The sequence below is a fragment of the Ostrinia nubilalis genome, chromosome 20, assembly GCF_963855985.1.
Source record: "Ostrinia nubilalis chromosome 20, ilOstNubi1.1, whole genome shotgun sequence".
Lineage (NCBI taxonomy): Eukaryota > Metazoa > Arthropoda > Insecta > Lepidoptera > Crambidae > Ostrinia > Ostrinia nubilalis.
In genome coordinates, this window is record NC_087107.1 from 3,542,662 (window position 1) to 3,566,120 (window position 23,459).

At 44.8% G+C, this 23,459-nt stretch overlaps 2 protein-coding genes across 2 annotated transcripts; both read right to left on the reverse strand.

The window, feature by feature from the left end:
• Positions 1-716: 716 nt before the first annotated feature.
• On the reverse strand, positions 717-22,085 carry LOC135081470 (adenosine 3'-phospho 5'-phosphosulfate transporter 1-like). The gene is made up of 9 exons (XM_063976175.1): positions 21,945-22,085; positions 19,367-19,477; positions 18,833-18,936; positions 17,397-17,590; positions 16,447-16,671; positions 8,237-8,387; positions 7,584-7,795; positions 5,826-5,951; positions 717-1,426 (listed from the first exon to the last, which is right to left on the reverse strand). The coding sequence occupies exons 1-9, from the start codon at positions 21,965-21,967 to the stop codon at positions 1,274-1,276; spliced, it is 1,299 nt and encodes a 432-aa protein (XP_063832245.1). The 5' UTR covers positions 21,968-22,085; the 3' UTR covers positions 717-1,273.
• On the reverse strand, positions 8,763-13,825 carry LOC135081814 (uncharacterized). The gene is made up of 9 exons (XM_063976594.1): positions 13,598-13,825; positions 11,653-11,826; positions 11,436-11,540; positions 11,177-11,281; positions 10,610-10,720; positions 10,357-10,434; positions 9,765-9,869; positions 9,467-9,580; positions 8,763-8,909 (listed from the first exon to the last, which is right to left on the reverse strand). The coding sequence occupies exons 1-9, from the start codon at positions 13,823-13,825 to the stop codon at positions 8,763-8,765; spliced, it is 1,167 nt and encodes a 388-aa protein (XP_063832664.1).
• Positions 22,086-23,459: the final 1,374 nt, after the last annotated feature.

Below are 23,459 nucleotides of genomic sequence, written 5' to 3' on the forward strand. Positions count from 1 at the left end.
AGATGTGCCGTTTAAAGAAAATTTACCAATTCGGTAAATACCAACTAACTATGCTACCGGTATTCCCCGTATGCTTTACTAAAATAATAAATATCGTCATTAACAGCAATGACAGTATTTTAAATAGAAATACAGCCTGACTGAATTTTATTCTTTATTCTATACTTCAAGAATTTCATTTTACGGTTTAGACATAATCGTAAAGATACAAGGCAAAAAAATAATAGTAAATAAGTAGTAGGTACATAAATAAAATCGGTACGTTATTTTGTCGTTTTCAAAGTCAATAATGTATCCTTAAGAAGTAAATTATAAGAAAGATTCACACCAAAAATATCTATAGAGATAAAAGTAAAATGCTGTATTCGATATGTAACATGGTTTACTATTCTTATCTTGCACATTTATTAATTTATTGTTAAAATGCATTATTCATTTAAAACTACCTAAAATAAAGTAAGTGTGCCAAACAGTATGGATAAAATATTTTGTCAAACAACTGTCATGAGTGTGTCACATTTTTCAAATCAAATCAAAATTTATTTGCTTGTCACATGAAGGTAAGGGCTCTTACACTTAAGGTTCGGCAAAACCAACGCGATCACACGCGATCAGCCGGCGTGCAGCGATGGCGACCAGACTTAAATGCATTGATCGCCATCGCTGCACGCCGGATGATCGCATGTGATCGCGTTGGTTTGGCCGAACCTTTATACGATACGACGTCACTTTGTGCTACGCAGCATCATTTCATGATCGTCGCAACGTGACACGCACGACACAACGCCGATACGGTGTCGCAGTATTATTTAATTGAATCCTATCGTATCGCGTATCTTGTTTAAGTACAGATAACGACACATTAGGCTAAACATTATGGCATCTTATGCAGTTGTAATAGATGTCATTTTGCAACAAAACTTTAGTCTGATGTGTTGTCGACTGTGTATGTGACGTCCTGTACTACGTACAGCGCGCACAGATGACTTTTTGTCACCGTGACAGTAATCCTCTTTTACACTTTCATAAAGACAAAAAGAGAACATAGCTCTTATTCTTATTTATGGAGAAACATACTGTCACGAGAAAAGTCATCCGTGCGCGCGCGCCTTAAGAACACATAAATGAATTTCGTTTTCATATGTGTCACTTAAAAATTAGGCATTGATGGTGAAAACGGGCATGACCCTCTCCGTGCAAAATTTTAAACTGTCGTTACACGCTGACCTGTTTTTAAGTCGCACCCACCTGGCACCGAACCTCGAACCCGCCGCTATGCGTGAACTTCTCTTTGTCTGCGTGCGCGCAGCCGTCGTCGGCAGTAGACTCGTAATAACGCCGCCGCGAACACCAGCGCCACGCCCGCGCACCCGCCCAGCGACACCACGTGACCGTAGACGGCACATGATAGGAGGATTGACACCGCCTGGAGACCACAATAAGCCATAAGCAATGGGGAATCAGTAGTAAAAAAACAAAAGACGATTCGCCCGCTAGTTCGTCACTTAAAGAGATATCAGGCTTGTAGATAACAAAAGACGATCACGCTTTTAGAACGCCCTGCCGCTCAAAGAGAAATAAATAAAAGATGATCAAAAGATTGGAGTCAAAATAAAAAGGACTCGCTGCCTGTGCGGTCGCAGCCGCGGCTGATAGTAACAAAAGACGATAACGCTTTTAGAACGCCCCTACTGCTCAAGAGCAATCAACAAAAGACGATCAAGAGGGCAGCACAAGCATAGGAGTAAGAAACCCGGATAACGTCACGTGACCGTACACCGCGCACGATAGCAGGATTGACACCGCCTGGTGAGATTACGTCATCAAAATAACAAAAGACATGCTAGGATAAAGCAATTCTAAGTACGTCACTAAAAACATATCAGGCTTGTAGATAACAAAAGACGATCGCGCTTTTAGAACGCCCCTTACGCTCAATGAGAAATAAACAACTGACGATCGAGAGTATAGTCCAACCCGGGACACAAGTGACTCTCGCTGCCTGCGCGCTCGCAGTAACAAAAGACGATCCCTCATTTAGAACGCCCCTAGTGCTCGAGAGCAATCAACAAAAGACGATCAAGAGTATAGCCCTCTCGCTACGAGTGGACCTCTCTCTGCCAGCGCCCGCGCACCCGCCCAGCGATACCACGTGACCGTAGACGGCGCACGATAGGAGGATTGACACCGCCTGGAGGAGATGACGTCATCAATATAAGCACGAGAAAATCAGGTAGTAGCGATCAAACACTACGCCGTTAGTACGTCACTAAAGAAGATATCACGCTGTAGATAACAAAAGACGATCGCGCCTTTAGAACGTCCATGCTATTCAAAGGAATGATAAGACAGGAGCATAACAAATGACGATCATGCTGTTAGAACACCAATTCATCAGCAGAAACTAGGCAGGAGTGTGACAAAAGACGATCGCGCTTTTAGCACGCCTTCGCTACTCAACGAGAAACAAACAAAAGACGATCAAAAGATTGGCCCAGACAGAGTAAAAACGACTCTCGCTGCGTGTGCGCTCGCAGTAACAAAAGACGATCGCGTTTTTAGAACGCCCCTGCCACTCAATGAGAAATAAACAAAAGACGATCAAGAGTCTAGCCCTCTCGCTACGCGTGAACTTCTCTCTGCCTGCAGTAGACTCGTAATAACGCCGCCGCGAATACCAGCGCCACGCCCGCGCACCCGCCCAGCGATACCACGTGACCGTAGACAGCACACGATAGGAGGATTGACACCGCCTGGAGACCACAATAAGCCATAAGCAAAGGGGAATCAGTAGTAGAAAAACAAAAGACGATTTCACCGCTAGTAAGTCTCTCAAGGACACATCAGGCTTGTAGGTAACAAAAGACGATCGCGCTTTTAGAACGCCCCTGACGCTCAATGAGAAATAAACAACAGACTATCGAGAGTATAGCCCAATAAATAAAAGAAACCTGGACAACGTCGTTAGTACGCTGCTCAAGTGAATGGGATCGCGAGAAAACAAAACACGATCAATAAGACGATTCCGCCCGCTGTTGGAAACAAATAACAAATGACGATCATGCTGTTAGAACACCAATTCATCAGCACACCATCAGCAGAAACCAGGCAGGAGCATGACAAAAGACAATCGCGCTTTTAGAACGCCCTCGCTACTCAAAGAGAAACAAATAAAAGACGATCAAAAGATTGGCCCAGTCAGAGTAAAAAGGAGTCTCGCTGCGTGCGCGCTCGCGGTAACAAAAGACGATCGCGCTTTTAGAACGCCCCTGCCACTCAATGAGAAATCAACAAAAGACGATCAAGAATCTAGCCCTCTCGCTACGCGTGAACTTCTCTCTGTCGGCAGTAAACTCGTAATAACGCCGCCGCGAACACCAGCGCCACGCCCGCGCACCCGCCCAGCGACACCACGTGACCGTACACCGCACACGATAGCAGGATCGACACCGCCTGCAGAGATGATGTCATCAATATAAGCACAAGAAATTCCGGTAGTAGCGATCAAACACTACGCCGTTAGTACGTCACTAAAGAAGATATCACGCTGTAGATAACAAAAGACGATCGCGCCTTCAGATCGGTCATGCTACTCAAAGGAATGACGAGACCGTAGCATAACAAATGACGATCATGCTGTTAGCACACCAATTCATCAGCAGAAACCAGGCAGGAGTGTGACAAAAGACGATCGCGCTTTTAGAACGCCCTCGCCACTCAACGAGAAACAAAAGACGACTAAAAAATTGGCCCAGTTAGAGTAAAAAGGACTCTCGCTGCGTGCGCGCTCGCAGTAACAAAAGACGATCGCGCTTTTAGAACGCCCCTACTACTCAAGAGCAATCAACAACAAAAGACGAACCGCAACAGGGCGAAAATAACAAAAGACGATCCCACGATTAGAACGCCGCTGCCGCTCGAGGAGAAATAAACAAACGACAATCTAAAGAACTAATCAGAAACGAAAGTGACTCGTAATAGCAGCCGCCGGCAGCAGTAGACTCGTAACAGCGCCGCCGGCAGTAGACTCGTAACAGCGCCGCCGCGAACACCAGCGCCACGCCCGCGCACCCGCCCAGCGATACCACGTGACCGTAGACGGCACATGATAGGAGGATTGACACCGCCTGCAGAGATTACGTCATCAAAATAACAAAAGACGATCAAAATAACAAAAGACAAGCAAAGGAGAAAGAAACCTGGACAACGTCGTGTTAGTACGCTGCTCAAGTGAATGGGATCGCGAGAAAACAAAACACGATCAATAAGACGATTCCGCCCGCTGTTAGAAAACCCCTGCCACAAAAAGAAGAGGCCGTAGCATAACAATTGACGATCATACTGTTAGAACACCAATTCATCAGCAGAAACCAGGCAGGAGTATGACAAAAGACGATCGCGCTTTTAGAACGCCCTCGCTACTCAACGAGAAACAAAAGACGATCAAAAAATTGGCCCAGTCAGAGTAAAAAGGACTCTCGCTGCGTGCGCACTCGCAGTAACAAAAGACGATCGCGCTTTTAGAACGCCCTACTACTCAAGAGCAATCAACAACAAAAGACGAACCGCAACAGGGCGAAAATAACAAAAGACAATCCCACGATTAGAACGCCGCTGCAACTCGAGGAGAAATAAACAAAAGAATCTACAGAATCAACCACAAACGAAAGTGACTCGCATAGTTTGCGCGCACGCAGCCGCCGCCGGCAGTAGACTCGTAACAGCGCCGCCGCGAACACCAGCGCCACGCCCGCGCACCCGCCCAGCGACACCACGTGACCGTACACCGCACATGATAGCAGGATCGACACCGCCTGGAGACATGACGTCATCAATATAAGCACGAGAAATTTCGGTAGTAGCGAACAAAACACTACGCCGTTAGTACGTCACTAAAGAAGATATCACGCTGTAGATAACAAAAGACGATCGCGCCTTCAGAAAGAATTCCCATGCAAACTCAAAGGAATATTAAGACCGTAGCATAACAATAATGACGATCACGCCGTTAGAACGCAAACTCATCAGCATTGTTATCAGAAGAAACCAGGCCGGAGCATAACAAAAGACGATCGCGCTTTTAGAACGCCCCTGCCGCTCAATGAGATATAGACAACAGACGATCGAGAGTGTAGCACAGTCAAAGATAAAAGTAACTAGCTACCTCCGCCGGCAGTAACAAAAGACGATCCCGTCCTATAATCCGACGATAATGCTCCTGCTGCTTAAGAAGGATTAAACAAAAACCGTTCAAGGGTTACCCCAATCTGAGGGCTAAATGTGAGTTTACATTAAACGCGCTAACTAGTGAGGACGTTTAATATAAACTCACACTCAGCCCACATGGATGAAAGTAGCTCGCGCTATCTGCGTGCGCGCAACCACTTTACTTTCAAACATAAAAGATCTGTCGGACTTCTTGGCGGGAATCTGAAGCGTCATGTTAGCGGTTTTGTTTTATTTCCTCAAATTCGTGTTTAGGCGACTATTAATGTGTAATAATGGTGGGTTATTGACCATTGAGTGTTCGTGAACGTGCATGAGTGTGGGCGAGTGAAGCAAAACAGTGCATCGTGATTCTTCTGGTTCTCTCAAGTTGTCCATAGGAGGTCTCAGTAAAGCACCACAACTTTACTGAGACTCAAAGGGTGGGAAGGGGTATCATCTATCATCCTTCATTATATCATTACTTGATCTCATTTTGTAACTCGTATCACTTATAAACTTGAAAATGGCAAAAATCAAGTCGACGTCGACGTGTATTGCCAACATCATCAAAAAAGAAGAAGAAGAAAAGATCAGTCAACTGCATTATCATAACTCACCTGTCGCAGCGTCATGATGATGGTGAACACGACGGCACCGAACCTGGCGATCGTCCGGTATATGAGCAGCTGTCCCACCGCCGAGCTCACAGATAGAAGCAGGCAGTCCATCGCGAATACGGGATGCTGAGGAAAAATACAAATATGGGATATAAGATTGGCATTCATTTCTTTATCTAAAACAAAAGTTATCATTACAAGGAGATAAGGCAAACTTTTTTATAATTGCAAAGTTTTTAAAGCCCGGTGCGTGAGCACGTAGAATTTTGTCCAATGACCCCTAGCTACCCATCCTTATCGCTCGCGCGTAATTATATTGCTGTCGCGACTGTGCGACTGGCACCCGCAGTGAGTGTGCGAGCGCGATAGCAACATAATTACGCGCGAGCGATAAGGATGGGTAGCTTGGGGTCATTGGACAAAATTCTACGAGCTCACAGACCAGACTATAGGGATGATTGTAGCACGGAGCAGTTTTAGCAAGGTGTACTTGTAGCGCAAGATGTACTTGTAGCGCCAAGCAGCTGTAGCGCGGTGTAACTTTAACGTGTAGCGAGTGTAGCGCCGTGTAACTATAATCTGTAGGCCTGTAGCGCGGTACAACGCCGTATAACATAACCTGTAGCGCAGTGTAACTATAACGGAGTATTACCTGTAGCGCGGAGCAGTTGTAGTGTGATATAACTATAACTTGTATTAGCGCGAGCGGTGTAGCGCCGTGCAACTATAGCGAGGAGTACCTGTATCGCTGTGTAACTATAGCAGGGGAGAACCTGTAGCGCAGAGCATCTATAGCGCGGTGTACACTGACCTGCAGCAGCGTGAGCGAGTGCTGCGTGGTTGTATGATGTGCTAACGCGGCGGCAGTCAGCGCGCAACTGAACAGGTTCACGCCACACAGCATCTATAGCGCGGAGCTTCTGTAGCGCGGAGCATCTGTAGCGCACTGCACCTGTAGCGCGGTGGACACTGACCTGCAGCAGCGTGGTTGTATGATGCGCTAGCGCGGCGGCAGTTAGCGCGCACCTGAATAAGTTCACGCCGCACAGCAGCTGTAGCGCGCTCCACCTGTAGCGCGCTGCAACTGTAGCGCGGTGGACACTGACCTGCAGCAGCGTGAGCGAGTGCTGCGTGGTTGTATGATGCGCGAGCGCGGCGGCAGTTAGCGCGCAACTGAATAAGTTCATGCCGCACAGCATCTGTAGCGCGGAGCAGCTGTAGCGCGCTGCACCTGTAGCGCGCTGCACCTGTAGCGTGGAGGACACTGACCTGCAGCAGCGTGAGCGAGTGCTGCGTAGTTGTGTGATGAGCGAGCGCGGCGGCAGTTAGCGCGCAACTGAATAAGTTCACGCCGCACAGCATCTGTAGCGCGGAGCAGCTGTAGCGCGCTGCACCTGTAGCGCGCTGCACCTGTAGCGTGGAGGACACTGACCTGCAGCAGCGTGAGCGAGTGCTGCGTAGTTGTGTGATGAGCGAGCGCGGCGGCGGTGAGCGCGCAACTGAATAAGTTCACGCCGCACAGCATCTGTAGCGCGGAGCAGCTGTAGCGCGCTGCACCTGTAGCGCGCTGCACCTGTAGCGTGGAGGACACTGACCTGCAGCAGCGTGAGCGAGTGCTGCGTAGTTGTGTGATGAGCGAGCGCGGCGGCGGTGAGCGCGCAACTGAATAAGTTCACGCCGCACAGCATCTGTAGCGCGGAGCATCTGTAGCGCGGAGCATCTGTAGCGCACTGCACCTGTAGCGCGGTGGACACTGACCTGCAGCAGCGTGAGCGAGTGCTGCGTAGTTGTATGATGTGCTAGCGCGGCGGCAGTTAGCGCGCAACTGAATAAGTTCACGCCGCACAGCATCTGTAGCGCGGAGCAGCTGTAGCGCGCGAATAGCGCCCCCTGCCATGATGACGTGAAGCTGTCGCACACCATGTATAGCGCTAGGAGCGTTAACCCCGACATCGTTGTTACTGTTGACACTGGAACATTAAATAAATATCTGTCAGTAAGTTGCAAGTGTGTAGCAGTAATCTACAGATTGACGTCACGAAACTCATAAAATGAAGGCGAAGAGAGCGTTGCTAGCTTTTATAGCCTCTAGACTAGACCGAGGACTCGAGACGTAATCAGTTTAATAAATCCGCCTCTGGGCGTTCTATTTTTCTCTATGATTTTCTCTATCTGGTCTAATCAGAAATGAGGAGTTTCGTTAGGTGTAATCAACATTACCCTCAGAACTGCAGAACTAAATATCACATATATTTAGTTCTGCAGTTCTGAGGGTAATGTTGCTCATAGAAATAACGGCATTTGAAGCAGAAAAAATCTCGACCACGACAATTTAATAGCAATATCCATACATCGCTTTTGTTTATCTTCACAAACTTACACATAATACAAAGAAAATTGAACTAGCTCACCCGAGTAGTCGTCATGGCTGCCGAACATAAACAGCACCATTCCCACTGATATCATCACGGCCGTGACGTACTCGTACAGCTCGTACTTGGTGCGCGATATCAGCTTGCCCATCATCATCACGGGGATCACTTTACACGACTTCGATAGCACCTGCGGGCGATATAACAATATATTACTATAGGGCAGGGTTTCCCAAACTATGGGTCGCGAGCGAACATTGAGTGGGCCCTGCCTGTAGAACGACACACCACCCTACGGATCCAGCCGCTGGGCAGCGGGCGCAATTTCCTATAGGTGGGTCCCGAGTTTGGGAACTTGTATTAGATGAGTCGTAGCCCAGACAACTTTGGGAACCACTGCTATAGGGGACAATAATAGCAACATGCCTATCGATCATCACGGCCGTGATCTTGTTTATCGTCATCACGGAGATGGCTTTGCACGACTTCGACAGCACTTGCGGGGGACATTAGCAGACATTACTACTATAGGGGACATTAGCAGACGTTACTACTATAGGGGACATTAGCAGACGTTACTAAAGGGGAAAATAACAACGCCATGCCCACGGATCATCACGGCCGTGACGTAGTCGTACATCTCGTACTTGGTGCGCGATATCAGCTTGCCCATCATCATCACGGGGATCACTTTACACGACATCGATAGCACCTGCGATGGAAAATATAAAGACATTACTATAAAGGGCTCAATAAGAAGGCTCAAGGTCACCCAAAGGGCGATGGAGCGGGCTATGCTCGGAGATTCCCTGCGTGATCGAATCAGAAATGAGGAGATCCGCAGGAGAACCAAAGTAACCGACATAGCTCGCAGAATTGCTAAAATCAAGTGGCAGTGGGCGGGGCACATAGCTCGTAGAGACGATGGCCGTTGGGGCAGGAAAGTTCTCGAGTGGCGACCACGGGCTGGAAGACGTAGCGTGGGCAGGCCTCCTACTAGGTGGACCGACGATCTGGTAAAGGTCGCGGGAAGAGCCTGGGTGCGGGAAGAGCCTGGGTGCGGGCAGTGCAGGACCGTTCATTGTGGAAAACCTTGGGGGAGGCCTTTGTCCAGCAGTGGACGTCATTTGGCTGAAACGAACTATAAAGGGCAATAACAGCAACATGCCCACGCACGGATCGTCACGGCCGTCACGGTGCCCATCATCATCACGGGGATGACATTACACGACTTCGATAGCACCTGCGGGGGACATTAGCAGACATTACTATTGGGGACAATAACAGCACCATCACGGATATCACGGCCGTGACGTATTTGGTGCACAATATCAACTTGCCAATCGTCATCACGGGGATGACTTTACACGATTTCAATAGCACCTGCGATGGGAAATATAAAAACATTACTATAAAGGGCAATAACAGCAACATGCCCACGCATGGATCGTCACGGCCGTCACGGTGCCCATCATCATCACGGGGATGACTTTACACGACTTTGAGAGCACCTACGGGGGACATTAGCAGACGTTAATATAGGGGACAATGACAGCTCCATGCCTACGGATATCATCACGGCCGTGACGTACTCGTACAGCTCGTACTTGGTGCGCGATATCAGCTTGCCCATCATCATCACGGGGATCACTTTACACGACTTCGATAGCACCTGCGGGCGATATAACAATATATTACTATAGGGCAGGGTTTCCCAAACTATGGGTCGCGAGCGAACATTGAGTGGGCCCTGCCTGTAGAACGACACAGCACCCTACGGATCCAGCCGCTGGGCAGCGGGCGCAATTTCCTATAGGTGGGTCCCGAGTTTGGGAACTTGTATTAGATGAGTCGTAGCCCAGACAACTTTGGGAACCACTGCTATAGGGGACAATAATAGCAACATGCCTATCGATCATCATGGCCGTGATCTTGCTCATCGTCATCACGGGGATCACTTTACACGACTTCGATAGCACCTGCAGCGGACATTAGCAGACATTACTATAAGGGACAATAACAGCGCCATGCCCACGGATCGTCACGGCCGTCACGGTGCCCATCATCATCACGGGGATGACTTTACACGATTTCGATAGCACCTGCGGGGGACATTAGCAGACGTTACTATAGATAGGGGATAATAACAGCGATATCACGGCCGTGACGTACTTGGTGCACGATATCAACCTGCCCATCCTCAGCACGGGGATGACTTTACACGACTTCGATAGCACCTGCGATTAGAAATATAGAGACATTACTATAAAGGGCAATAACAGCAACATGCCCACGCACGGATCCTCATGGCCGTGACGGTGCCCATCATCATCACAAGGATGATTTTACATAACTTCGATAGCACCTGCGGCGGACATTAGCAGACATTACTATAAGGGACAATAACAGCACCATCACGGATATCATCACGGCCGTGACGTACTCGTACAGCTCGTACTTGGTGCGCGATATCAGCTTGCCCATCATCATCACGGGGATCACTTTACACGACTTCGATAGCACCTGCGGGCGATATAACAATATATTACTATAGGGCAGGGTTTCCCAAACTATGGGTCGCGAGCGAACATTGAGTGGGCCCTGCCTGTAGAACGACACACCACCCTACGGATCCAGCCGCTGGGCAGCGGGCGCAATTTCCTATAGGTGGGTCCCGAGTTTGGGAACTTGTATTAGATGAGTCGTAGCCCAGACAACTTTGGGAACCACTGCTATAGGGGACAATAATAGCAACATGCCTATCGATCATCATGGCCGTGATCTTGCTCATCGTCATCACGGGGATCACTTTACACGACTTCGATAGCACCTGCAGCGGACATTAGCAGACATTACTATAAGGGACAATAACAGCGCCATGCCCACGGATCGTCACGGCCGTCACGGTGCCCATCATCATCACGGGGATGACTTTACACGACTTTGAGAGCACCTACAGGGGACATTAGCAGACGTTACTATAGGGGATAATAACAGCGATATCACGGCCGTGACGTACTTGGTGCACGATATCAGCTTGCCCATCATCATCACGGGGATCACTTTACACGACTTCGATAGCACCTGCGATGGGAAATATAAAGACATTACTATAAAGGGCAATAACAGCAGCATGCCCACGCATGGATCGTCACGGCCGTGACGGTGCCCATCATCATCACGGGGATGACTTGACACGACTTTGAGAGCACCTGCGGGGGACATTAGCAGACGTTACTATAGGGGATAATAACAGCGATATCACGGCCGTGACGTACTTGGTGCACGATATCAACTTGCCCATCCTCATCACAGGGATCACTTTACATGACTTCGATAGCACCTGCGATTAGAAATATAGAGACATTACTATAAAGGGCAATAACAGCAACATGCCCACGCACGGATCCTCATGGCCGTGACGGTGCCCATCATCATCACAAGGATGATTTTACATAACTTCGATAGCACCTGCGGCGGACATTAGCAGACATTACTATAAGGGACAATAACAGCACCATCACGGATATCATCACGGCCGTGACGTACTCGTACAGCTCGTACTTGGTGCGCGATATCAGCTTGCCCATCATCATCACGGGGATCACTTTACACGACTTCGATAGCACCTGCGGGGGACATTAGCAGACGTTACTATAGGGGACAATAACAGCAATATGCCCACAGGTCATCACGGCCGTGACCTTGCTTATCATCACCAGGGGGATGACTTTAAACGACTTCGATAGCACCTGCGGCGGACATTAGCAGACATTACTATTGGGGACAATAACAGCACCATCACGGATATCATCACGGCCGTGACGGTGCCCACGGTGCGTGACGGTGTCACGGGGATCACTTTACACGACTTCGATAGCACCTGCGGTAGGAGATATAGAGACATTACTATAAGGGACAATAACAGCGCCATGCGCACGGATATCACGGCAGTGACCTTGCTCATTATGATCACGAAGATGACTGCACGACTTCGACAGCACCTGCGGTGGACATTAGCAAACATTACTATAGGGGACAATAACAGTGCCATGACCACTGCTGATTACTTCACAGGAATGGCTGCAGATTGTTGGTATACCTAAATAAAACAAAATCTGAAGATAACGCGAGTCAACTCAAGATAACGCCATCTATGAGTGAAAATTAAAACAAATCTTTAGGGTTCCTCACCTGGGTAGGAAAGCTGACGTACTTCAGCGCCTCATACTGACACCACGCGCTGATGATGTTAGTCACTGAGCAGTACGAGAACTTGTACAGCGGCGCCGACACCAGCGGCTGTTGCGTGTACAGCAGCCGGCCCAGCGCCACTAGGAAGGCTAGGAGGCGGTTGATGAACACTAGGATAAACTTTTATCCATGTTGCGTGATAAGCACATACATTTGTCGTCCATAAACATCGATAAGATTTTATCACGGCGTCATCCTAGCACAGCAGCCGTCCCAGCGCCACTAAAAAGTCTAGGTGATACTAGAGACTTATATCGATGTTGCGCGATAAGCCCATACGTCTGTCGCACTAAATCATCGATAAGATTCTTTCACAGCAGCACAGCAGCCGTCCCAGTGCCACTAGTAACTCTAGGAAACACTAGGAACATAAACACAAAGTGACAAAACTCTTAACGCCTCACCTGAGTAGGAAAGCTGACGTACTTCAACGCTTCATACTGACACCACGCGCTGATGATGTTAGTCACTGAGCAGTACGAGAACTTGTACAGCGGCGCCGACACCAGCGGCTGATGCGTGCACAGCAGCCGGCCCAGCGCCACTAGGAAGGCTAGGAGGCGGTTGATGAAGACTAGTAGACTTTTATCGATGTTTCGCGATAAGCCCATACATTTGTCGCACTAAATCATCGATAATATTCTTTCATAGCGCGCATCTTAGCACAGCAGCCGTCCTAGTGCCAATAGGAAGGCTAGGAGGCGGTTGATGAAGACTAGAAGACTTTTATCGATGTTGCGCGATAAGCCCATACGTTTGTCGCACTAAATCATCGATAACATTCTTTCATGGCGCGCATCTTAGCACAGCAGCCGTCCTAGTGCCACTAGGAAGGCTAGGAGGCGGTCGATGAAGACTAGGAGACTTTTATCGATATTGCGCGATAAGCCCATAATGTCGTCCATAAACATCGATAAGATTCTTTCATGGCGTCATCTTAGCACAGCAGCCGTTCCAGCGCCACTAGGAAGGTCAGGAGCCGGTTGATGAAAACTAGGATAAACTTTTATCGATGTTGCGCGATAAGCCCATACGTTTGTCGCAATAAATCATCGATAAGATTCTTTCACAGCAGCACAGCAGCCGTCCCAGCGCCACTAGAAACTCTAGGGATACTAGGAACACAAAGCAACAAAAGCGCCTCACCTGAGTAGGGAAGCTGACGTACTTCAGCGCTTCATACTGACACCACGCGCTGATGATGTTAGTCACTGAGCAGTACGAGAACTTGTACAGCGGCGCCGACACCAGCGGCTGTTGCGTGCACAGCAGCCGGCCCAGCGCCACTAGGAAGGCTAGGAGCCGGTTGATGAACACTAGGAAACTTGTATCGATGTTGCGCGATAAGCCCATACATTTGTCGTCCATGACCATCGATAAGATTTTATCATGGCGACATCCTAGCACAGCAGCCGTCCCAGCTCCACTAGAAAGTCTAGGAGATACTAGAGACTTTTATCGATGTTGCGCGATAAGCCCATACATTTGTCGTCTAACATCATCCATAAGATTTTATCATGGCGTCATCCTAGCAAAGAAGCTGGCCCAGCGCCACTGGGAAGGCTGGGAGGCGGTTGATGAACACTAGGATACTTTTATCGATGTTGCGCGATAAGCCCATACGTTTGTCGCACTAAATCATCGATAAGATTCTTTCATAGCGCCCATCTTAGCACAGCAGCCGTTCCAGCGCCACTAGAAAGTCTAGGAGATACTAGAGACTTTTATCGATGTAACGCGATAAGCCTATACATTTGTCGCACTAAATCATCAATAAGATTCTTTCATGGCGCGCATCTTAGGACAGCAGCCGTCCCAGCGCCACTAGAAACTCTAGGAAACACTAGGAACATAAACAAAAAGTAAATAAAACTCCTAACGCCTCACCTGAGTAGGAAAGCTGACGTACTTCAACGCCTCATACTGACACCACGCGCTGATGATGTTAGTCACCGAGCAGTACGAGAACTTGTACAGCGGCGCCGACACCAGCGGCTGTTGCGTGCACAGCAGCCGGCCCAGCGCCACTAGGAAGGCGAGGAGCCGGTTGATGAACACTAGGATAAACTTTTATCCATGTTGCGTGATAAGCCCATACATTTGTCGTCCATGACCATCGATAAGATTTTATCATGGCGACATCCTAGCACAGCAGCCGTCCTAGCGCCACTAGAAAGTCTAGGAGATACTAGAGACATTTATCGATGTTGCGCGATAAGCCCATTCGTTTGTCGCATTAAATCATCGATAAGATTTTTTCATGGCGCGCATCTTAACACAGCAGCCGTCCCAGCGCCACTAGGAAGGTCAGGAGACAGTCCATGAAGACTAGAATAAACTTATCGATGTTGCGCGATAAGCACATACGTTTGTCACACTAAATCATCGATAAGATTCTTTCACAGCAGCACAGCAGCCGTACCAGCGCCACTAGAAACTCTAGGAGATACTAGGAACACAAAGAAACAGAGCGCCTCACCTGAGTAGGAAAGCTGACGTACTTCAGCGCTTCATACTGACACCACGCGCTGATGATATTAGTCACTGAGCAGTACGAGAACTTGTACAGCGGCGCCGACACCAGCGGCTGTTGCGTGCACAGCAGCCGGCCCAGCGCCACTAGGAAGACTAGCAGCCGATTGATGAACACTAGGAGACTTTTATCGATGTTGCGCGATAAGCCCATACATTTGTCGTCCATAAACATCTATAAGATTTTATTATGGCGACATCCTAGCACAGCAGCCATCCCAGCGCCACTAGAAAGTCTAGGAGATACTAGAGACTTTTATCGATGTTGCGCGATAAGCTCATATATTTGTCGTCTAAAATCATTGATAAGATTCTTTCATGGCGCGCATCTTAGCACAGCAGCCGACCTAGTGCCACTAGGAAGGCTAGGAGGCGGTCGATGAAGACTAGGAGACTTTTATCGATGTTGCGCGATAAGCCCATACGTTTGTCGCACTAAATCATCGATAAGATTCTTTCACAGCACCCATCTTAGCACAGCAGCCGTTCCAGCGCCACTAGGAAGGTCAGGAGCCGGTTGATGAAAACTAGGATAAACTTTTATCGATGTTGCGCGATAAGCCCATACGTCTGTCGCACTAAATCATCGATAAGATTCTTTCATGGCGCGCATCTTAGCACAGCAGCCGTCTTAGTGCCAATAGAAAGGTTAGCGAGATACTAGGAACACAAACACAAAGAAACAAAACTCCCAACGCCTCACCTGAGTAGGAAAGCTGACGTACTTCAGCGCCTCATACTGACACCACGCGCTGATGATGTTAGTCACTGAGCAGTACGAGAACTTGTACAGCGGCGCCGACACCAGCGGCTGTTGCGTGCACAGCAGCCGGCCCAGCGCCACTAGGAAGGCTAGCAGCCGGTTGATGAACACTAGGAAACTTGTATCGATGTTGCGCGATAAGCTCATACATTTGTCGTCCATAAACATCGATAATATTTTAGCCGTCCCAGCGCCACTAGAAAGTCTAGGAGATACTAGAGACTTTTATCGATGTTGCGCGATAAGCCCATACGTTTGTCGCACTAAATCATCGATAACATTCTTTCATGGCGCACATCAACCGGCCCAGTGCCACTAGGAAGGCTAGGAACGGGTTGATGAAGACTAGGAGACTTTTATCGATGTTGCGCGATAAGTCTAAACGTTTGTCGCACTAAATCATCCATAAGATTTTTTCATAGCGCCCATCTTAGCACAGCAGCCGTCCTAGCGCCACTAGAAAGTCTAGGAGATACTAGAGACATTTATCGATGTTGCGCGATAAGCACATACGTTTGTCACACTAAATCATCGATAAGATTCTTTCATGGCGCGCATCTTAGCACAGCAGCCGTCCCAGCGCCACTAGAAACTCGGCATGGCTTAATTCATCATTGACATTGAATTGTTTTTGAATCCTCCAGCAGATGGTGTCGGGCAAAGGAGATACTAGGAACACAAAGAAACAAAAGCGCCTCACCTGAGTAGGGAAGCTGACGTACTTCAACGCTTCATACTGACACCACGCGCTGATGATGTTAGTCACTGAGCAGTACGAGAACTTGTACAGCGGCGCCGACACCAGCGGCTGCTGCGTGCACAGCAGCCGGCCCAGCGCCACTAGGAAGGCTAGGAGGCGGTTGATGAAGACGAGGAATTGAGAGTCGTCGAACTTGACTACGGTGCCGTCGGATAGGAGGTAGCTCTGGAAGAAAAAAGGTTTATGGGTCTATGAAAGTTATCTATGGTTTTTTATGGAGTATCTCAGTAGTAGTAAGATATAATCATTCGGATTGACATTTTAGATAATCCGTTTCCATAACTATTGGCGATGATCGCTCATGTAGGAGTTAAGTAAGTAGGTACCCAGGAGTGAAATAAAGACAGGCAATCTAAACATCATTGTAGAATCCAAATCCTTACATGCACTCTTTTGTTCTCAAGCTACTTAATCCGTAGGTTATCTGCAAAACATTCCTTCATATAGTGATACATTGTGCCTTATAATTTTGAGTTTTTTTAGTGTGCAAAAAGAGTACCTTTTAGGCAGACATAGAGGACACTTCATCAAAGCTAAACACAAGCATCCTGAGTAGTCTATTAAGTGCGATTTTCTAATAACAAACATCAGTCTGATATGGGACACCTATACCCATAGTAAAGAAGATAGCGCTGGTAGGGCCCAAAAGATAAGGAGACATGTAAAGTGCCCCATAAGGGCTGCCTTTTCTTTTTTTATTATTTACTATATTTTGACGTTCATAAGTGCCACTTGTGGTCTAAATTGAATTAATATTTTTGATTTTGATAAAGAGAAGAAGAAGATTACTGCAGTTTTTAGAAGACCCATAGGTCAAGTTAAACACTGTGTCATCTTATTCAGTTGTAATAGTTGCTATTTTGCAACAAAAATGTTTAGTCTGGTCTTACCTGAGTCATAATCTTCTCCTGCAGCAGTCCCCACACCAGATAAGCCCCCATGAGCCCAGTAAAACAGAAGGCCAGCTCCACGCCTTCCCTGGTGGTGCTCTCTTCGACCTTGGTAGGCTTTATGGATTCGGGCAACCGCTCGGTCGGTTCCCCGAAACACGCGTGCAGTATGCGTGAGAGATGGGTGGAGTTGCCTGCAACGAATAATACAGTCGATTTGTTCATTTAGGTGAGTATAGACTGGAGCACTTCTATGTAATTTTTTTATCTATACTAATATTATAAAGCTAAGGAGTTTGTTTGTTTGTTCACTTGAACGCGCTAATCTCAGGAACTGCCGGTCCGATTTGAAAAATTCTTTCAGTGTTAGATAGCCCATTTATCGAGGAAGGCTATAGGCTATATACCATCACGCTACGAGTAATAGGTGGAGAGCAAAAATGAAAAATGTTACGGAAACGGGTTTTCACGCGTACGAAGTCGCGGGCACAACTAGTTTATATGTATTATTGTAACGTTCTTGTAAATGCAGGTTAAAAATGAATGATGGTGTTAATTTATCATTTCAAGGTTGGTTCAGTACAGTAGTATCGTCAATATTCTGTAGCATCATCTGTGTCAAGTGTTTGTATGTACAATAGTACATGCATGTTTATAAATGGCAAATAAAAAATTGGAAGCCATACGCAATATCAACACACTTTCAACGTCACATGAAAGAAAATCATAAAATTCCGTTATCGAAGGTACTTGTCGTATACCGAACGATAGTCTTGTATGGATCTAACCAAACTGATATTTTTGATTCTAACACTACATCAATCTTAGTTTCCGATAAATATCTACCTATTTGGTAAATAATATATTTGTCGATATCACTATCGGCAAGTGATAACTGCCTAGATTTTTCAGATTACTCTTAATAGGTATAAGCCTATGCGCAGACCACCGATTTTTTGTCGGTCGATAGTTTAGTCGGGCAGTTAATCAGTATAGGCATGTATGGAAGTGCGCACATTAAACCGACTTGGTATCGGCCGATTCTTCATACAAATTAAAATCGGACCCAACTATCGGTCAACAACGGTCGGTGGTCTGCGCCTAGCCTAAATTTTGCGAATTCGCGGCAAATGTTTTTTGTGCATGAATTGTGTGTTAATTATAGACCTAGAATTTCTATTTAGGTGTTTCAAGATTAACTAACTGTCCTTAGAGTTAACTTTAGTTGGGAGCATAGAATAGATAAGCCTTAATGAATGTGAATGTTCTAATTTGATGAGGCAATTGTGCCTGTGTGTATATGAAATTAGAGTTTAAAATACTCTGTAACCTTCTGTCTACTATGGGTATAATCAGTGGACAAATTATGTCACAGATTAGTTTCAGCTGTCGTAAAAAGTGCTCATTAAAAATACAATGGAGTGTAATCAACTTACCTATTTTATCGAAGTAATTAGACCTATCGAGATATTTGTACAGGATGAAACCGGGCAGCAGGACTGTCGCATAACCACCAATGTTCAGGAGAAGACGGAAGAGCCTGTAATAAAACAATTATTGCTTTAGTTAGTCAATCACGCAATAGTAAAAAGAAATGTAAAATGTTTATGTGCAATAAAATTACACAACTTTGTTGATATAATAACAATTACATTATTCATACATTCATTTCATGAAAATAATATCCACAGCTTGATGATCCCCCAAGGATTATCTCAGTGACTGGTCCTGCATTGCTCACATCTAGGTACTACCCACGTCCTTTACCAGATCGTCAGTCCACCTAGTGGAATGTGTGTGTACAATATGTTTTCCTACCTGTGGTCGCCACTCAAGAATGTCGAAACAAACATAAACACATTAATTTTTTTATCAGAGACAGAACAGAAGAATTCATCTTCTCTATATTTTTAACATAAATACATAAAATCTTCTATGCATGCTCTGAATAATAATAGTTTCCGACTTACCAAGAATATTCGACTTCCATCAGACTGCCGGACTGCTCGTATGCAGTCATTAACTCCTGGTAGAGTCTCGCAAACAGCCATGTTGTCAATATACAAGCTAGGATTACGCTCCTGTGGGAAAATAAGTTACCATATTAAATTCTAATCAAAAATATTAAATTTACTGTAAAGGTAGTATAAATGTGTGGAAATAAATAAATAAATATAGGCTTTAATATTTTAGTAAATAAATAAACATTTATGATTTAAACTCTATTATGCCTTTGCCTGTTCAGATTTTGCCATTAAAATGTTAAATGTCTTATTCTCAATATTATAAAATAAAACATTAAAATTACATTAATTTCAAATTGTGTACTGCAAAAAAGTCTCATACACTCAGCTTTAATTACTTACTTAATTATGGAGAAAGGAAATTCATTAAGAGAGTTAAATAGATACTGACTACTACCAGTTAGCTAATTTGGAATATTGGGAAAGGGGCCATCCATAAAGTACGTCACACGAATTTCATGATTTTTTGACCCCCCCTCCGTCCTTGTCACAGGTGGTCACATTTCTGAGACCCCCCCCTCCCTAGTGTGACGTCACATGTTTTGCAATTTCACATCGAAAAATTTATTAAATTAACAGCAGTTCCGAAATTAGTTTTATTTCCATTTAAATTAAGTACTTTTTTTTATGAAATCAACATTATATCAAATATTTGAAACAATTGAAATGTGACGTCACGAAACTTAGGACCCCTCCCACCCCTTGTCACACCATGTCACACTTTGTCAACCCCCTCCCCCCCTCTTTACGTGTGACGTACTTTATGGATGACCCCAAATGGGAAAATTAACGTAACATTTTTTTAAACTAGATTGATTTTTTTTCAGGCAACGTAAATAAATTATATCAGCATTAAAAGCTTCCTTCACCAATGTTATGATTTAGTTGGTAATGACAAATAGCAGCATGTTGATAACTTAAACTTTTTAATTGCAAAACAATAATATGGACTTACACCAAGAATTAAATAAATAAGCCTATTTAAGCTACACTTGAATATTAAGTATGTGAATGTTCTAATCTGATATTTGATTCTTAATCTTTAATTTTTGCTAATTTAAGTCACACATCACCATTTTAAGCTCGGGTAAAATCACATAATGTGAAATAACTAGTTCTTTGCCCAATGCACATGTCTAAAACAGGAAAAAAGGTCACTCATATAATAATTTTAAAACTTACCAATTCTTGAATTTAACCTCGTAAGCCCGGATGTGCCTCAGAAGGAACTGAAACTTTGTAGTCAGTAACGCCGAGACATTTTCGGAGGTGATTTCGAAGTATCGCCGGATGTGCCTTCAGAGGAACTAAAACTTTAGCGATAAATTTAAGTTCAAAAATTCGCGCCTATCGAAAAAAAAGAGTGATACTCTATGGCTTAAAGTATTCAAAATCAGGTATCCGAACCTATTAATATAAAAAAACAAAATGTCACTGTCAAATTATCATTTTTCTTTGACAGGGTGGTTCGTCGGAGAAGACGTGATGAGCGATTAATTTTTTTTCATCACGTAAACGTAGTTTAATTGCAAAACAGACCAGTATAATTTAAGTTAAAATACTGCTAAACAAGCAAAAAAATTATTTTTCCCAATTTGAAGTTATTATGTAAGATTTTTTTTCGTTTGAAAATAATAGTTCTTTGCAAGGAACATTCGGTCTTGATGGTGAAAGTATTGTTTTTGTATATTTTTTCTTTTAAGATGGAATTGAATATTGGACTTTTAAAATTATCATATGATTGAGAAAATTTGCCATGAGAACGTACTGATTTTTAGTTTAGTAAATATTATAATTAACATGAATATTCACTTTACTTCTTATAAATTCTAACCTATCAATAGTGTATATTATAAAACCGATAGTACTTTTAAAAGTACTAATTATGAAACATTAAATATAATTAAAACCGTTGTAACTTTCCAGTTACATTTATTAATATCATTATTGTATCTTTATGTAGTATTAATTTATTAAGAAGGTTACATTTATGTTTTGCTTGAAAGTATAAAATACAATTTATTTACTTTTCCTTTTTAAAGTCTGTAATACCGAATGTTCATTTAAGAGAAAACATTTTTTTATTATTTTTCACCTAAAATAAGCTCTATGCACTATTATATAGGGCCCCTGAAAATATGAATGCAAAAGAAAATCTCTAACATAGAATTTTTTTTACTCGAAGTGCTCGGCGTTTACTACTACAAATTATTCGTTCTTCTGAAAGCACATTCGGCGATACTTAGAAGTCGACAAGATTTACTCTTCGGTCTTACGAGGTTAAGCCTATAATTGAAAAAGCAAATAATAGTTTAAGTGTGTGTTTTTAAGTATCCTGACTTATATTAGAATCATAAAAATTAATGCATATAACCTGACTGCACTGTTTGATTACCGATGTAGTCAGCACAAAATGCATACGTACTGTTAAGTACGTATGCATTTTGTGCTGACTACAAGTTTTTCTAGCATGTAGAGAACTATTAGACAAATAATACCTACTGCTTTTGTCAAGACAACTTACGCGATAATTATCTTCGAGCGCATCTTGAAATTATGTTAATCCACTTAGAAACTAAAGTTTCTCTCTTGATATGTATATTAGTGAATAATTTTAACTCAACATTTCTTCCTAAAACAGATCAAAATCACTGAAATTCTGAAGAGAAAACACAGATAGAAAATGAAATGTCGATGAACTGTCATTGTTGTCATCTGTCAATAACCCCATGACTTTGACATTGACATTACATGCGTTCCGTTCTCCACGCTTGTGTTATATTGAAATGAAAGTGAAAGAAGCCCTAACACAAACTCTTTTTGTGGGTATTTTGATGTTCCTGTAATCTTGACTTGCTGTTTTTGTGACAAACAAGTGTCATAAACCCGTCAATTATTTTGTAAAGTGTATTTTTACGCCAATTATTTTCTAAAAATCTACATAAACCCAAATATCGTGAAGTATCGACATAAAATTGGTTCCCAAACAGATGCTCATGGAATTTAGAATCTGGGCTCAAAGCGGTGACAATGTGGTATGAGGCGGTAATGTTTTTGCTAGAATTTTTGGCTGCTTTGTGCGCGGTCGCTGTTTGTGGACCTTGCTTCTTGGCTTGTGCTAGAAGACTGTTGCTGGGCGATGAATTGCTGCAAAGAGGAGGGCATGGTGTTCACGAAGCTGAAGTGTTGGGCTGTGACGAACCTGCCTGTCCATATTACAAGAAGAACGTCCGATACCTCATGGTTCCCGCGACAAGAAGGCGCAGTTATACATCACCAACAAGGCAGCCGTCGTAGTATTTGGTAATTTTATTTTTGATAGCACTAATAAAGGTTTTTGATGATCGATTATCTTATATAAACATGTTCTTTTTTCATCTTTATGTCTAGAAAAATAGGTCGTTGAAATCCCCTATTCCACCTATTTATCCCACCTGGCCATCCCACCTGGGTGAGCTGGGTGGGAAGAGTGGATTTTTATTTCCACTTCAATTCGTTTAGATAGCACACTACCTTTCCTCACCTACCAACAGCAAGCTTCTGTCGTAAATAAAACCCAATTGTACGTGTTATTGTTTTGCAGTTTTTATTGTCATGTTACAGTACAACACTACACGATTACTCCACGGGCGGGTAATCTATATCCTCATTATCTACGCGAATCTTGGGGTCCTTCTTGTGTTTAGGCAGCGACAGGTTGGCGGTATGCGAACGTGCGCGAGCGCAGACCATTCGGGACGAGTGGGCCGAGGTGGATGACACATCGTGGTAGAAGGAGTCGCAGTAGCCGGCCAGGGCTTGCGTCTTTACCTGGAGATGAATAGGAAAGTAAAGCAAACATAATAATGCTCAGAGAGTTGTTAGTGCCCAACTGCCCACATTAGGAAGCAGGCTAATATCATTTTTGTGATGGAAGTGTCTCCTTTGAACAGTCCTGTAAACACAATCCAATGATGCCAGTATTTCTCCAAAGAATCCAAATTATAGACATCATCTCCTGCTGATTGGAATCTGGGAATCTTGGAAATCGCACTACTGG

What these genes read in the sequence shown, in the direction of transcription:
- LOC135081814 (XM_063976594.1), bottom strand. Translation starts at nt 13,825, where the DNA reads ATGGTCATGGACGACAAATGTATGGGCTTATCGCGCAACATCGATACA. An exon ending in ACGTCAGCTTCCCTACTCAG is followed by an intron (nt 11,827 to 13,597) that starts GTGAGGCGCTTT and finishes TGTCCCCCGCAG; the next exon opens with GTGCTATCGAAGTCGTGTAA. An exon ending in CGCTGTTATTATCCCCTATA is followed by an intron (nt 11,282 to 11,435) that starts GTAACGTCTGCT and finishes TTCCCATCGCAG; the next exon opens with GTGCTATCGAAGTCGTGTAA.
- LOC135081470 (XM_063976175.1), bottom strand. Translation starts at nt 21,967, where the DNA reads ATGCGCTCGAAGATAATTATCGC. An exon ending in CAGCCATGACGACTACTCGG is followed by an intron (nt 7,796 to 8,236) that starts GTGAGCTAGTTC and finishes TTAATGTTCCAG; the next exon opens with TGTCAACAGTAACAACGATG. An exon ending in ACTCGCTCACGCTGCTGCAG is followed by an intron (nt 5,952 to 7,583) that starts GTCAGTGTCCAC and finishes ATTTTTCCTCAG; the next exon opens with CATCCCGTATTCGCGATGGA.